Genomic DNA, 16,456 nt, shown 5'->3' with positions numbered 1-16,456 from the left:
GATGCAGCAGGTAAACAAACAGGGTGCTTACCTTGGTGAGCCGCCTACCAAAGGTTGCCGACCCCTGACCTAAAGTATAGTAAATCTGAAAGGATGCAAAACTAATCAGACACCCAAAAATCATCAGAGAATTTTTGTTTAAATCCTAGCCCTATCTTGTTTTGTGCCTGCAAACAGTAGCACCCACAATAAATTTTTGGTGTAAATGGTAGACCTTCCATTTCTAAGTTTCTGATTGTGCCCATAAATAAGATAGCTAGACAGTTAAGTGTAAACCATTTTTCACCTGCAGTTATTTCTGGGTGAAAAGCAGGAAGCAGCGGTTCAAAAGTGGGTTTTGGGTGTGGATAGAGAACTGAATTGGAGCTCAGGTTTTCTGGCTCTGCTTCTAGCCTGCTGGGTTACCTTCCTTGAGCAAGTCACTTCAGCCCATATCATCAAAGGTATTTAGGTGCCTAACTCCCATTCAGGATCTGGACCATCAGCTGTGTACCTCAGTTTACCCATCTGTAAAAGGGGGATAATGATACTGATTGCCTTTAAAAAATGCTTTGAGTTGTACTGATGGAAAGAGCTGGGTATTATCATTTTGTAATTTACCGTGATAAATATAAATATTACTACTCCTGTAGCAGTAATATTGGATACATGGATATTTCACAGAAAACATTGTAAACCCTGAGGGAAGCCATAAAGGTATCTCACATAGACACAAGGACAGGGATTTTAAGACAAAACTCTTTTTGTATTTTATCTTTCATACTGAACATGTCACATGAAAGATAGTGGTTATTTACAGTGCATGTGTGTATATATACAAACACACACCTACTTTTAAACTTGCTATCATTCTCTTTGTGATCTGAAGGGTATTTATACACGTACTTTAATATAATCCTTCGTGATGCTGTCTAATTGAGAATGTCCATTTGTATCATTGCTATCACTGTTTTACAATTGCAAGAATTTTTTTTACAAAATGTACCATGAAAGGTGTCAATGAAAAAGTTAGTCTATCAAGTATGATTATTCTGGTGAAATCCATGTATCATCAGTGTATCTAAAGTTATGAATATTGGCTCTGTATCTGTATCTCAAATGTGTTTGTTCCTGGGGTAACACCCCCAATCTCGCCAGCCCATTGTGAATAACTATTCAAGCTTGATGGACCATTAAGAAGAATCAACTCTCCAGGTCCTCTTCCTATGGATGTCTCAGCAAGAATATGGGTGAGCCATCAAACCACGTGAGGACATGTGATATGCTCAGGTGACCCTCAACTCCATCTTGGGTTAGTAACTTTCGACAAACAAAGGCTGTGCGCTTTGTTTGAGCCAATACATTTCCAGGCACGTGGAAAAGGGTATAAAAGATGCCTGAGATTTCTCCATTTTGCCTCTTTGCTGCCCTCATTCTCTGGACCATAGATTTACAACTAAAATTTTTTTGGAAGATACCAGAGAAATTTTACAAGCCTACAGTTTATTCCATCACTGCAACAAACCTGATATAAGGACTCTGCAATTATTTGTATGTATATGATTTATTAACTCTCTTATTTTCTTTTAGTAACTAAAATCTAAAGTTTTATTAATAAAGGATTGGCAGCAGTGTGATTATTGGGTAAGAGCTGAGTTATATATTGACCTGGCTAAGGGGCTGATCTCTTGAGATTAGAAAGACCCTATATTTGATAAAATTGGTTTTCTGTAATTACTCATTATAGAGTCCAATGTCTGGGTGGTGAGACACAGCTGGAATGTCTAAACAGACTGCATCTTTGACTTCCTGTTAACTTCTGTTTACTTTTGTTACTGGTTTGCTATAATCTAATGATAGAATTATCCCACATCCGGAGCGAGTCCGCCCTATTTCTCAGCAGATGGTCCTGAATCTGGTATTCCTGGCTGTGAGCCACTGAGGCACGGTGACACCCTTTTAAATATTGAAGGACTATTTACTAGGACATTAAATCTTGCATACTGTTAGCACAGGGGTCAGCAACCTTTCAGAAGTGGTGTGCCGAGTCTTCAATTATTCACTCTAATTGGGTTTCGCATGCCGGTAATACATTTTAATGTTTTTAGAAGGTCTCTTTCTATAAGTCTATAATATAGAACTAAACTATTGTTGTATATAAAGTAAACAAGGTTTTTATAATGTTTAAGAAGATTCATTTAAAATTAAATAAAAATGCAGAGCCCCCCAGATCGGTGGCCACGACCTGGACACTCTGAGTGCCACTGAAAATCAGTTTGCATGCCATCTTTGGCACGCATGCCATAGGTTTCCTACCCTGTGTTAGCATATCTTAGGATATATAGATACTTAGGCTGAATATCTTCGATTCCCCCTTAGAAGAGAGCTGGCTGACAACTAATTTCCATATTCCAATTAACCTAGCAGCATGCAACTTCAGCCATTGATTGTTGGGAGGAGGTAGCGAGGAGAGGAGAAAACACTCTTAAAATAACCGCTTTCTGCCAGTAGTCACCGATAAGTTAATATTTATGGATTTCAAACCTTGGAGCTACAATCTTGAAACAAGTGACCTTTTTAGCTACTAGGTAGATCTGGAACACTCTTCTGTCACAGGTCACTCGTGTAGGCGCTTCCCAGGGCTGGCAGGTCAGAGGTGAGCATGTCACTGAAGTGCCCCTTCCCTTTTGGATGCCTGCACCCAGCAGGGAGCTTGTTGCAGTGCTTTTCAGTACTCCCAGCCCTGCTACTATAAGTTCTCTGCTGTAAAAATTGGCACATCCATAGCCAACACCTCTTATGACTGACTGACATGAGGAACTGCTTCAGTGTCACTTCTCAAACAGGCCTTCAAAGTGATGGAAGGGCAGGCCAGGAACTAATTTAAGTCTTTGCAGACAGACAGGTATGGGTATGCAATTATTGGGGAGCAGGTGAGCTGTATAGCGCCAATAGTGCATATTCAACTTTATTTCTTTATCTACAGTGCCATCTGCTGCAATGTCCAATAATTACATTTACAGCCCAGCAGTCTGTATTGCTCACTCATTCAAGGAATGACTGTGAGGAGGAAGAGGCTGAAGAACAACAGAATATGGTTAGCAGAAGAATGAAGACATTTTGTTTAACACAGACTCTGAGTGTCTCTCTCTTAGAGAGATGGACTTTGTTACAGGAGACAAATTCTATATCCCAAGTACTCCAGACTCTATCGGTATTTACCAGACCAAAGTCCTGGGTTCTAACCCCACTGATGACCCATGACATTATAAATGTTCACAGGCAGCAGACCTGATTACTATGTATAGTTATCAGGATTTCCAATTCCACAGATCTGAAAAAGGAGCCTATGGAGACTGCTCATTTAGGTGGTCTGAAGCCACCAAAGAGAGGAGATTTTTCCCTGAAGAAAGTTATGGTATATTGATACCATACCAGGCTGAGCGCTACGTAAGCTATGAGTAAGGTATATATCCTAGTTCTTGAGTCCAAATGGAGGTCTTGGCAAGCTCTAATCTGTGGTCATAAATTTCTCCATTGTTTGAATCTTTTGCCAAAGCGTGTGCTCATGTTGTCTTAACTTCATTATGGCAGGAAAATAACTTAACTTTTCTTTAATAATGAAACTTGCTTTTGCGTTGTTCCTTTATCCTGAGGCCTATTCTTTGCTTTCACAAAGAAAGGTATGGTCTTGTGTTTAAAGCCCAGGGCTGGGCATCTGACTTTTATTCCTGGTTCCACCACATACCAGCTGTGTGGCCTCAACCTAGTCACTTAATCTTGCTGTGATTCAGTGCCCCAACAACCCAGTGAGGGATAACACCACACCCATGAGGTGTGTTATAACTTAATATATTAACAAATATTAAGCATTTTGATACTTTCTGATAAAAGCTGCTATAGAAGTGTAAAGTATTATTCTAACAAATCCTAGAGAAAGAAACAGAGAGACTATTTCTTGCCTAAAAAGAAGCAGTAACAATGTGATGGTACTAACTAACAGTATTACTACTGTGGTCTAATAACCTTAGCCCCTGACAAGTTATTGTATCTCTTGGTTGCTTCCACTATAAGCATGTTGCTTGGCTGTTTGCCCTCAGCTACTATGTGGCTTACACATTGATCACTAGACCATGACCATGTGTCACCATGATCATTTACTCTCCATGATTCAAAGTTGAATGAATGGCTGGAGAGTTAATACAAAGGGGACACAATAGTCATCATCGTCAGCAAATAGCCATACATCACTGCAGTCATCCTGCTGCCCAGTCTTGGGAAATGGGCCATGCACTGGTCATGCAGAGTAGTCCTAAGTTGCAGTAAAGTGAAGGCAGGGGCTGAGACCTATCCAAGTGTCATTTTGGATGCAGTTGTTAGCTCTGAGGAACTGGCAAATGTATTTCTAGCCCACTAAGGGCAAGGTAATGCAATGCTGGCCTGGCAGCTACAGAAACTAAAATGGGCAAATAGAGCAAAAAAGTGGTCTAGGACAAAGTCGTGGTCAATGATTTTTCCTTCTAACCAAAAAGCGATTAAATAAATCATCAAGTAGCGTAAACCTGTGGCATCCACTAGTGTACAAAAGTTAGCAAGCTCAGTGATCCTCATCTAAGTGTTCAGAAAAGAGCAATGAAAAATGATCAGATGCCAACATGCAATTTGGAAACTATCTTGTTTGATTATTTAATGCTGTGGGTTTTAGTATTTTCCAATTGCACCAACCTACCATATACAACCAACCAGACTCTGAATCCCCTAAATGATGAAACTGGCTTAAAATGAGGATTTCTTAAGTGCTACAATTGATTTGGGTTTTTGAACCTTTAGGCTCCACCGACTTCACGCTTTTCTCCGCTCTCACTCTGTAATGCAGGCGAAAAGAGTCAGGAGACATCACGATTCCAACATGAGCTCGCGTTTTCGCACAAACGCTGAGCCGCCCTGGAGGCACCAGCGTGAGAGCTGCAGGCGCGCTCAGGCAGACTGTGAGCCCAGCCCTCATGCAAGAGCTCCAAGGAGAGGCGGGCTGAGAATCGCGGCTTTACAGCCAAGGTGTGGGCGCTGTACCTGCAAGCTGGGCAGCGCCCGGGGAACGTGTCTATTTGCAGCGGTGGGGCTCCCTGCGCCCGCCTCACGCACAGCACCTGTGCGGCGCGCCCCTCTTGTCCGGACTACATTTCCCAGGGGGCACCGGGCTCCCCTCACCACGCGATTGGCGGAGTCCACCGGAAGGGGCGGAGCCTCGAAGGGAACGAGTCGGTGGCGGTTGCTGTGGGGCTGGTTGGATCCTCTCGGCCCAATGGCTGCTCTGAAGTACGCGGGGCTGGAGGACACGGACAGCGAGGAGGAGCTGCCGCCCGGCTGGGAGGAGCGGACCACCAAGGACGGCTGGGTTTATTATGCTAAGTAAGGGGGCACCCGCCGCGCCGGGACCCTGCTGACCTCTCTTCTCTCTCCCACCCCGGGGGTCGGAGGGGCGCGGAGCTGCCCCTCCCTCTCCCTCTCCCGCCCTGGGGATGGGGGAGGCACAAGGACACAGTAGCTGCCTTTTGCATCTATCCTTGCTGCCTTTCCTAAGGGTGTGTGTGGGCGGGGGCAGAGAGCTGCTTCTTCCTTACACAGAGTAGCACAAGCATAAACGGGGGTGGGTAGAGAGCTCTATGTGGGAGGGTGGGTCGTGAGAACTGGAATTAGTTAAGTCACCTGTTTCACTGCATGTCAGTTTCCTAATCTGATACTTACCTCATGGGGTGTTGGGGTGATAAATCTACTAGTGTGTGAGGTGCAGTAAGGTACTATGGTAATTAAGGGGGCAAATAAATACCTTAGATAGAGAGAAGGGGAGGGGGCAGGAATGCCCTACACATCAGGGGAGACTGGGATAAGGGGAATGGAATAAATTCTGCTTTATCTGTGGGGATCAATAAGTGTAATACTAAGTACATGTAGGTGTAGCTGTAGTCTCTTACCTGGTAAGTGGTAACGATAGAGTGCTACGTAAAAGGGGTAAAACTCCACTGGGAGGGCTGTAACACAGGGCATGTTTGGGGGCAATGTTGCTGTACAGTTTTTGGGCTCAGGATATAACTTTCATATGTTTTGGGATATTTGTGTATATATACTGGGGCAATAGTGTCCGACATAAGGGATCATGATGCTCTCAGTTTTGTCCTGTGCAGGAGAGGAGAAACAGGTTCCAAAATATTCTGTGGGTGGGTGGCTATTGAAAGTGATAAATAGGGGTGTAGCTCAATCTGGATGTTGAGGTTTGCCAGAGTTTTGGCTGGGTGATTCATGGGCCCATAGCTGCCACCCTGTGCCATTATGAAAATGTTAAGCCTAGACATTGCCATATTCTGGGCATTTAGCAAGAGCAGATGCACTACAGGGCTGACCTGTGAGAGGAATTTCCCTGCTTTTCTATTAAGGCTCCCTTAAATGGAATGGCAGTGAAGTCAATCTGTATTGAAGTCTGAATGATGGCTCCGGTTATAATGCTAGCATGATCTCCCTTTGTGGAAAGAAAAAAATATAGTGCCAGTGTTTTCTCCTATGTACTGTCAAATGACTTCTCTTCTCCCTACTTCTGCACTCCCCAGTGTACTTCCTACCTTGTCTAGCATGTGAGGAGAATTAAAAAAAAAAAAAATTCTTCTCCACAAACTAAATTATTCCATCTAGATTTTAATTTTTTCTTTATTCCCACCAACTTCAGTGAGCCCAACTTTTGGTAATCATTACTAGCATGTTTTTAAGTAAGATCCTATGCATGTGATCTCTGTCAGACATAATTGTGCTGGCAAAAGCCCCTAGTGTAGAGTAACAAAACTTCAGTTTTGCTGCCATAGCTTATTTCTTTCGGGAGGCTGTAATAAGCCATACCACAGTGGTCTCAAACTTTTTTAGTGGTGACCCCTTTCACACAGCAAGTCTCTGAGTGCACCCCCCCTTACAAAAAAAAATCACTTTTTTATATATTTAACACCATTATAAATGCTGGAGGCAAAGCGGGGTTTGGGGTGGAGGTTGACCGCTCGCGACCCCCCATGTAATACCTTTGTGACTCCCTGAGGGGTCCAGACTCCCAGTTTGAGAACCCCTGCTATACCAAGACTAAGTACAGCTTCGCTGATATAAGCTGTGGCCACACTAGGAATGCTTTCCTGGTGTGGGATACTGGTATAGCTATACTGGTAAACCACTCCTAGTATAGATCTGGCATGTGTGTGTGTGTGTGTACACACACATATTTTATTTTTTTTCCAATAATTTAAAACAATATGCTAAACCACAGGCGAAGTACCTTATGCAAAAGAATTCACTCAGTGGGTCAGACTGTTAGCTGGTGTTGGGTTAGCTCTATTTAAGTTAGTGGAGCTGTGCATATTTACACCAGCTGAAAATCTGACCCAATATATGCAAATATTGCTGACTTTTTTTTTTAAAAGAAAATGTTTGGTTTGTAATTATATTTTGGTCTCTTTTATTTATATGGCAATTTTTTTTAAATAACCTGTTATCCTCTTAATTAATGTTACACTTGCCATGTATAGGAAATAAGATCTAAAGGCTCTGCATCCTCATAGGTCTTGCATGCTCAGGATCTTATTTATTCACAGTTCTTCCTATAAGTTTACTTTGCTGACAGTAGCCTTAACATGTACCTGTATTTTCTCCCTTTACCAGAAATATCTAACTTTATACTGCATATGTCTTGACCAAGTATTCTAGTAACTTACCAGTATGCACTGTAAACTAGTATTATTCCTCTGCATACATAGGTGTCAGAAATTTATATTGATCCTATCATTAATTTTTGTACAAATGTGATCACGCTATCAATATTTCTAGTATGCACACACACTGGTAGAGAGTGAGGGGCAGTGGAATGGAGCCCCTTCTTTCTCCTGTGGTATTAGAAGGTATCCTCTTTCTTCTTACCCACTGAGATGCACAAGCAGTATCAGGGATGCAGCAACAGAACTTAATCCAGCTGCTGGAGTGTTTCAGCTTAGGTGAACATCTCTAGTCCATCCTACTCTTTCTTCTGCTCAGGTGGTGTTTGCAGAGGCCCCCAGAGCAGTGGGTTAGCATGTCTATTGAGATCCAGGGTCAAGTCATACCTCACAGAGCCATTGTTTCTAGCTGCCTGCAGACTTGGGCAGACACCACTGCAGCAGTTACTCTTGAGGCATGCTTTCAAGCTTTTCTTCCCAGATGTGGGGGCTAGAAATGCCCTTTATCTTTTAGATGAAGAGATTCTGATTTAATAACAAGCTGGTGTTGTAAGCGTGGGTCTATAATCTATATGCTTTAATTTGGCCCTGCTTGTTTACCTGAGCTCAAATGTAGAAAGCTAAGTGGTATTGTTAGATCTGTTCCAATGAATATTTTTCAAGTGAATAATGGCATTATATCCCATCTAGTGCTATCTTCCATCTTATTAAATAACTAAGTAATGAATAAATCAGTGGTTTGCTGGCCTATAATTAACTACTGTTCCTCCCTTTGGGCTCACTGATAAATTTCTTTTAAGACTTGCTATGACTTCCACTTGCTAAGGTGGAAGTTCCAGCTCTTTTTTACATCACATCTTACATATGAAAATTTCTTGGGCAAAAGTTTGAAAAGGATTTTTGTGACTTCAAACTTTTTTATTATGTATTCCCATTGGAATCCTGTGGATCCCATTCATGGTGGCATGTTTCGTGCTCTTCCCTTTAAGGCCAGCGGCTTTTGTACGCAATCTCTGAGTCTGTTAATGTTGCTCTTTAATCATCCAGAGGGGTTGTTTGCTCCCTGCCAGCCTGAGAAATGAGACTTGGATCCAAACTTGTGTTTCAATTGTAGTGGCTTCTGTTCTGTGTGACTAGGTTTTTCTCAAAAGCCTGGCACCATAGAATCTAGTTACCTGAGGCAGCACTCGTGAAACTTCTTTTAAACGGAGGGGATGTTATTAATATGTATGGGGAATATATTTCTTTCCTCAGAGGTTTACACCACAGAAAGATATAATCAGATTGCAGCAGGAACACTACTATGGTGATATATTGTATTGCAGGTAAATAATAGAAATGCATCTTTAAGTTACTCTTTAATTATCCTTTTTTTTTTTAAACAGTCATCTTGAAGAGAAAACCCAATGGGAGCATCCTAAATCTGGAAAGAGAAAACGCGTTGCAGGAGGTTTGTGTTGGGCTTTTGTAACACAGTAAGTTACAAGTAATTATCAGAATGGATGGAGGATCTAGATGGCCGATTTATGCTGTATTTGGTCTCAATCCTGTCAGCTACTTTATGTAAGTAAAGCCCTGTTGATTCACCAGGGCCCGACATGTTTGCCGGGGGCCTGTGTATGTGGATTAGTTTACATGACTTTATTTCTACATAAAGGCAAAGAATAGGCAGAAGTGCCAAGGTCTTCTGTTTACTGTCCTTGTAATGGACGCAGAGACTCATGGCAAGATTCGTGAATTGTGTTATGGCCTCTTTCCGCCACTTGGGTGACACAAAGGGACCTTATTTCAGATGCGAATGCCAGCACAGAATTCTGCTTGTGTAGGAGAATTCCCTGCCAGTGCCGCAGACTGTTCCATGTCTCTCACACCTGGGCTAGGTATATGTCAAGGAAGGAGTGGGCAGGAAGAGAGCGTGGCAGAACTTCAGTAATCTGCCACTGGGAAAGTGCCCATTTAAGGACCTTCTGTCAGTGGCTCAGGTTAGCGTGCTTTGAGAATCAAGGAACCCAGACTGGTTCCCTGAAACCTCCCTTTGCCTGTGGTAGCCCAGCTCCAGCACTGGAGAGAATAAAATCCCTCATTTACTAATATGATCTCATCTTGCTTAGCAAAAAGATTGTTGATCAGGGGAAAGCTTCAATAAATATAGAGGATAAATAAAAACAGTGTATTTTAAAGGAGGCAAAGTTTTATATATACTGAAAAACAGTCCTGCATTAAGGCTAGATGATGCATATTAACATTTTCAGTAGATTAATATTAAAGGGATATTCGTAACTTTTTGGTTGGGGCGGGAGGATGAGAGCATTATAAATAGGCATGCCAAGGAGGGACTCTATTACTAAATTTGAGGTTTTTTTATGTGATCTTTTATTGTGTCAGTAAAATCTTTAAAGCCATTAAACAAAGGGATAGGCTGTTCATGTGCTGCTGATGTCTCATATATTGTCAATAATGTGCACATACCTAATTAGAACGTTTTCAGTATATTTGAACCACCACCCTGATGAATTACAGCTCATATTTTCAGCCAAGTTTAGCTTCTTTGAAATAGCAGGAAAATTCCTTGATTTCAACGTTTTAATGAGTATTTTATAATAAGATTTGGTTTGTAGGAAAATATTCTGTTACACTTTTTATCGTTTCTTTCCTTTAACATATCACCTCCTATAACGGTATTGTCTGCCATACACTGGGGCTTATTCTCATGTTCATATATGTAATGTGCATTATATACAATATTGCAGAATCCAGTATTTTGATAGCTGCTGTACTTGATCGTGCATTCACATCAGCTCTGCCCAAAATGCATGGGACATGTGCAACATACTACAAGTCAGGATCAAATCATGTGGGTTTGTACTGCAAGTAAAGTAATTTTGTGAAAGGATTACTAGCCTCCTGCAAACATCTCTATATCCTCGTTAGTAATGACCATATGCCACAAATATTATTTATTCTAGATCTCCTGAATATTATACCTTTCATCTGAGAACCTTTCCTTTGTTTTGATGGTTTGTGAGCAGTTCTTGTTTTTAAACTTAGCTTCAGTGTACAAGTCAAGCAGGTAGGAGTACTAGGGATGGAAATGCTTGTATATGTTTCCCATATTCAGCAATGCCAGGAGTTATATTTTCTGTATTCTAGATCTGCCATATGGGTGGGAGCAAGAAACAGATGAAAACGGACAAGTCTACTTTGTGGAGTAAGTACTTGAAAACATAGATCATGAATGAATAGGAGGGATGATGACACATACAAGATGTATGATCAGTCAAGTGAGTTGCAATACTATGATTCTTTGAGTTAAATACACAGAAACCTGTAAACAAAAACTTAACATTTTAAACTTTTAGGCATGTAACAAATCTCCCCTCCCCACCAAGTTAGTAAATTGTTTCATGTAAACATAAGTATAAACTTGCAGTGCAGAATTGAGAGTGATTAAAACTTAATTCTATAACACAATACAGTAACTCCTTGCTTAATGTCTTAGTTATGTTCCTGAAAAATGCTATTTTAAGCAAAACTATGCTAAGCAAATCCAGTTTCTCCATAAGAATTAATGTAAATGGTGGGGTTAGGTTCCAGGGAAATTTTTTTCACCAGACAAAAGACTATTTTTTATATATACACGCACAGTATACGTTTTAAACAATTTAATACTGTACACAGCAATGATGATTGTGAAGCTTGGTAGATGTGCGGGAGTCAGAGGGTGGAAGAGGATGAGATGTTTCCCAGGGAATGCCTTGTTGCTAAATGATGAACTAGCACTCGGCTGAGCTCTCAAGGGTTAACACGTTGTTAATGTGGCCTCACACTCTAAAAGGCCGCATGAATGGAGGGAGGGGGGACAGCATGGCAGAGAGAGACAGAGACACACACCATATGTGTGAGAGAGACACGCATTTCCCCTTTAAGTACACTGATCCCACTTTAAATACGTTGCCTTTTTAACTAGATCAGCAAGTTGAGACAGCAGCTGCTGCCAGCAAGCTCCCTCTGTCCTGAGCCCTGTTGTGTGTCCCCCTCACCCCCAGCTCTGTGAATGGGGTAAAGGAGTGGGGGGGGCATCCTGACATTAGCACCCCTTTCACGCTCCCCCTCCCCCCACCTTGCACAGCAAGCAGGAGGCTCTGGGGACCAGCTCCAAGGCAGAGGGCAGGAGCAGCACAGGGCAGTGGGAGGAGGGACAGCTGAACTGCCTGACAATTGATAGCCTGCTGGGTGGCTGCCGGTCCACCCTGGTTCCAAGCCCTCCCCCGCTAGCTCCAAAGGGCTGCTCTTTCTGCAAGCAGTAGACAAAGCAGGCGGCTGCCAAACAATGTTATAAGTGACCATTTGTCATGGTATAATTTCCCACTCTGAACCTTAGTGTCCAAAAGATGGGGTACCAGCATGAATTCCTCTAAGCTCAATTACCAGCTTAGTACTTGTAGCGCTGCCACCAACCAGGAATTCCAGTGCCTGGTACACTCTGGTCCCCCCAAAACCTTGCCCGGGGACCCCCAAGACCCAGACCCTCTGGATCTTAACACAAGGAAAGTAAACCCTTTCCCTCACCATTGCCTTTCCCAGGCTTCCCCTCCCTGGGTTACCCTGGAAGATCACTGTGATTCAAACTCCTTGAATCTTAAAACAGAGAGGAAAATTCACCTTCCCCCCTCCTCTCTCCCCCTCTCAGACTCTCCCTGAGAGAGAAAGTAATCCTGACACAGAGAGAAAATTAACCTCTCTCTTCCCCCTTCCCTCCTTTCTCCCCACCAATTCCCTGGTGGATCCAGACTCAGTCCCCTGGGGTCCCACCAGAATAAAAAAACAATCAGGTTCTTAAACAAGAAAAGCTTTTAATTAAAGAGAGAAAAACCAGTAAAAAATTATCTTTGTAAATTTAAGATGTAATAGGTACAGGGTCTTTCAGCTATAGACACTGGGAATACCCTCCCAGCCTAAGTATACAAGTACAAATTTGAACTCCTTCCAGCCAAATACACATTTGAACTCCTTCCAGCCAAATACACATTTGCAAATAAAGAAAACAAACATTAGCCTAACTCCCGTTATCTACCTAGTGCTTACTATTCTGGACATATAAGAGACTGTATCAGAGAGATTGGAGAGAAACCTGGTTGCATGTCTGGTCCCTCTGAGCCCCCAGAGAGAACAACAACCAAAAACTAACAGCACACACAAACTTCCCTCCTTCAAGATTTGAAAGTATCCTATCCCCTGATTGGTCCTCTGGTCAGGTGACAGCCAGGCTCACTGAACTTCTTAACCCTTTACAGGCAAAAGAGATATGAAGTACTCCTGTTCTATTACCCTTAACTATCTGTTTATGACAGCATTACACAACTTTAAACGACCATGTTCCCTAATTCAGCAGCAACATAACAAGGAAGCAGTGTTAACCGGGGCGACTTTAGGTGAGGAGTTACTGTAATTATGATACCAATAGATTTCCAGGATCCTCTCCCAGCTAGAAACAAATTTGGGAAATAATAATAATAATGAAATGAGGAATAATGGAGTGATTCAAAAGATTGGGTTCCCAAAGAGAACACCCAATGATATGTTAATATCCTCTGTTGTAAAGTCAGGACAGAAAGAATTGTGAATTCTTCATACAAGAAATTTTGACTCTGGTAGACCAAAATTCCTGCCTCTTCAAAGTGTGAGTAGGTGAGGCTGTCTCTTTTTAGCCAGAAAAGTAATTTAAGAAATTCAATAGGAACTTGATTTTGTGATCTCAGCTCAGAAAGATAATTATATGGATCAGTTTTTGTAAAGCAAAGCCTGTTTCACACTTTCTATATGTGACTTTGCTTATATGGACTGCCACGCTTCCGTAATTGGTTGGTCTGTTTTTAGAATATGGTAGTGCTCAAAATGTGTTGGATGCTGTGAAAAACAGAAGGAACAATCCCTGCCCCAGAGAGTTTACAATCTAAAAGATGTGGGGGGCTCAGGGGGAAGGACAGAGGTTGAACAAGGGGCAACAGCAGGAGGGGTGAGGTCGTAGGAGCAGGAAGAGGAAAGAGAGGAAGGAACGAACGATCATAAGGAATACTGAGTCTGGCTTTGAATAGACATTGGTAGAGAGGAGAAGGGAGGTAGTTTCAGTAAACAATGAATCAGCAGAGAGGGGAGAATATTTACAGTCCATACTCTAGAATCTGCTCACACAAGGGGAGCACAGTTGTTGTGATGATCATTAATCAGAAATGAGTTGAGAATTGTTTTGTCAGAATGATTTTCTGACAGAAAATGCGGTTTCTGCAAAACAGAAATTTTCCATGGAGTGGGTGGGGGGAATGTGGGGTGTTTTTTTTTTGGGGGGCCAGACTTTCTTTTTTTTCCCATTGGGGAGGGAAATCTAAATGAAGTATTTCATTTAGGGCCAGTTCAACCCAAAATAGAATACTTTTTTTGTTGAAGATTTATTGAATTGAATTTTGAATCAGTTTAATAAAACATCACATTGCATTTCTATTTCAGCAGATTGCTTTATGGGAGTTATAGTTCAAACCCCGGTCTCTCCTATGGGCTGGGCTGAGCTCCACTCCCTGGCAGGCTGTATCTCCCATAATCGAATGTAGATTTCCCTCTGATCAAGTTCTGCTTGGTTCACCATGGGAAATGTGGCCTGGATAGGGAGCCTGGCACAGAGGGGAGAATGGAGGCCTCAGGCTTCTGAAATGCAATTCCCAAGAGTCAAAGCATTACAATAGGAAAATGCAGTTTAATGTTAAAGTGACTCAAAGTGAAACATTTCTGTTCACTTCAATTTCAGGAATGTTAAAATGTTTCCATTAAAAATCATAGAATATCAGGGTTGGAAGGGATCTCAGGAGGTCATCTAGTCCACCCCCTGCTACAAAGCAGGACCGACAGCAACTAAATCATCCCAGCCAGGACTTTGTCAAGCCTGACCTTAAAAACCTCTAAGGAAGGAGATTCCACCACCTCCCTAGGTAACCCATTCCAGTGTTTCACCACCCTCCTCGTGAAAAAGTTTTTCCTAATATCCAACCTAGACCTCCCCCACTGCAACTTGAGAGCATTACTCCTTATTCTGTTATCTGGTACCACTGAGAACAGTCTAGGTCCATCCTCTTTGGAACCCCCTTTCAGGTAGTTGAAAGCAGCTATCAAATCCCCCCTCATTTTTCTCTTCAGCAGACTAAACAATCCCAGTTCCCTCAGCCTCTCCATAAATCATGTGCTCCAGCCCCCTCATCATTGTTGTTGCCCTCTGCTGGACTTTTTCCAATTTTTCCAAATCCTTCTCGTAGTGTGGGGCCCAAAACTGGACACAGTACTCCAGATGAGGCCTCACCAATGCTGAATGGAGGGGAATGATCATGTCCGTTGATCTACTGGCAATGCTCCTACTTATACAGCCCAAAATGCCATTAGGCTTCTTGACAACAAGGGCACACTGTTGACTCATATCCAGCTTCTCATCCGCTGTAAACCCTAGGTCCTTTTCTGCAGAGCTGTTGCCTAGCCACTCAGTCCCTAGTCTTTTGCAGTGCATGGGATTTTCCATCCTAAGTGCAGGACTCTGCACTTGTCCTTGTTGAACTTCATCAGATTTCTTTTGGCCCAATCCTCTAATTTGTCTAGGTCCTTCTGTATTCTATCCGTACCCTCCAGCGTATCTACCACTCCTCCCAGTTTAGTGTCATCTGAAAACTTGCTGAGGGGGCAGTCCATGCCATCCTCCAGATCATTAATGAAGATACTGAGCAAAACCGGCCCCAGGACTGACCCTTGGGGTACTCCACTTGATACTGGCTGTCAACTAGATATGGAGCCATTGATCACTACCCGTTGAGCCCGACGATCTAGCCATCTTTCTCTCCACCTTATAGTCTATTCATCCAGCCCATACTACTTTAACTTGCTGGCAAGAATACTGTGGGAGACGGTATCAAAAACTTTGCTAAAGTCAAGGAATAACACGTCCACTGCTTTCCCCCCATCCATTTAATCTTTTCTGAATTGAAATTGTGGGAGTTTGTGTTTCGTGAAAAATGTGGACATTTCAATTGAAATGCTGGAATTTCCTTTGGGACAGAAATTCTGAATTTCACTTGGCTCAACAGCTCTGCCAGGTTAGTCCTGCTGTTCCTGGGGAAAGGCTGTGACCAAGGATGCAGATACTGCTTCTGTTCCTCCTCCAGCTTATTTGGCTGTGGAGTGGTGGTGGATCCTGCTACAGTTTGAGTCCAGAGGTATAGCCCTTTCGAACATTGGCAGAGTTCTCATTAATTTCAGTGGGGTCAGGTTTCACCTCCAGGACCCAGTCACAGTGAGCGGGGCGGGGGCAATCCGTGCAGCAGCATCTTACCAGCTCTCATTTGACAGAGTGAGCACATCGAAATTCAGAACGTATTGTAAACAGAACTTGACACTAGCAAAGCAATAAAGAGCTCTCATTGGAGAGAGAGAGAGAATTATATAAGCAGGCACTCTCAGATAAGCCTGGCTCAGCCTGCGTCCTGCCCCATTGCTTCTTAACAGGTCACGTGGAAATAAAACTGACTCAAGCACATCTCTCCCTCTTTTTGGATAACATCTCTCATTGTGCAGCAAAGTGGAACCGCCATTTCTTAACAAGGGGGTGGAGGTTTTGTGGAATACTGAAATATTACCTGAAAGAGCTGTCAGCAATGGATGGATATTTCACAGTTCCTTGATCGGATGAAGGTGTGGTTAAAGCACTG

At 42.6% G+C, this 16,456-nt stretch overlaps 1 protein-coding gene across 16 annotated transcripts in view; it reads left to right on the top strand.

Annotated features, from left to right (window-relative positions):
- The first annotated feature begins 5,236 nt into the window (after positions 1-5,236).
- WWOX (WW domain containing oxidoreductase) overlaps positions 5,237-16,456 on the top strand; it is a 696,419-nt gene continuing 685,199 nt past the window's right edge. For all 16 annotated transcript variants that reach the window (XR_007769336.1, XR_007769335.1, XM_050922872.1 and 13 more), the window contains exons 1-3: positions 5,237-5,388; positions 9,104-9,168; positions 10,869-10,926. Coding sequence is in view for 14 of the 16 variants with exons in the window: in XM_050922872.1 (XP_050778829.1) it covers positions 5,282-5,388; positions 9,104-9,168; positions 10,869-10,926 (230 nt within the window). In the remaining 2 variants the exon portion in view is untranslated. The remainder of the gene's footprint in view (positions 5,389-9,103; positions 9,169-10,868; positions 10,927-16,456) is intronic.

This window comes from Gopherus flavomarginatus, chromosome 14 (assembly GCF_025201925.1).
Source record: "Gopherus flavomarginatus isolate rGopFla2 chromosome 14, rGopFla2.mat.asm, whole genome shotgun sequence".
Lineage (NCBI taxonomy): Eukaryota > Metazoa > Chordata > Testudines > Testudinidae > Gopherus > Gopherus flavomarginatus.
Note: the sequence above shows the minus strand (reverse complement) of the source record. Positions and strands in the feature narration are given on the sequence as shown.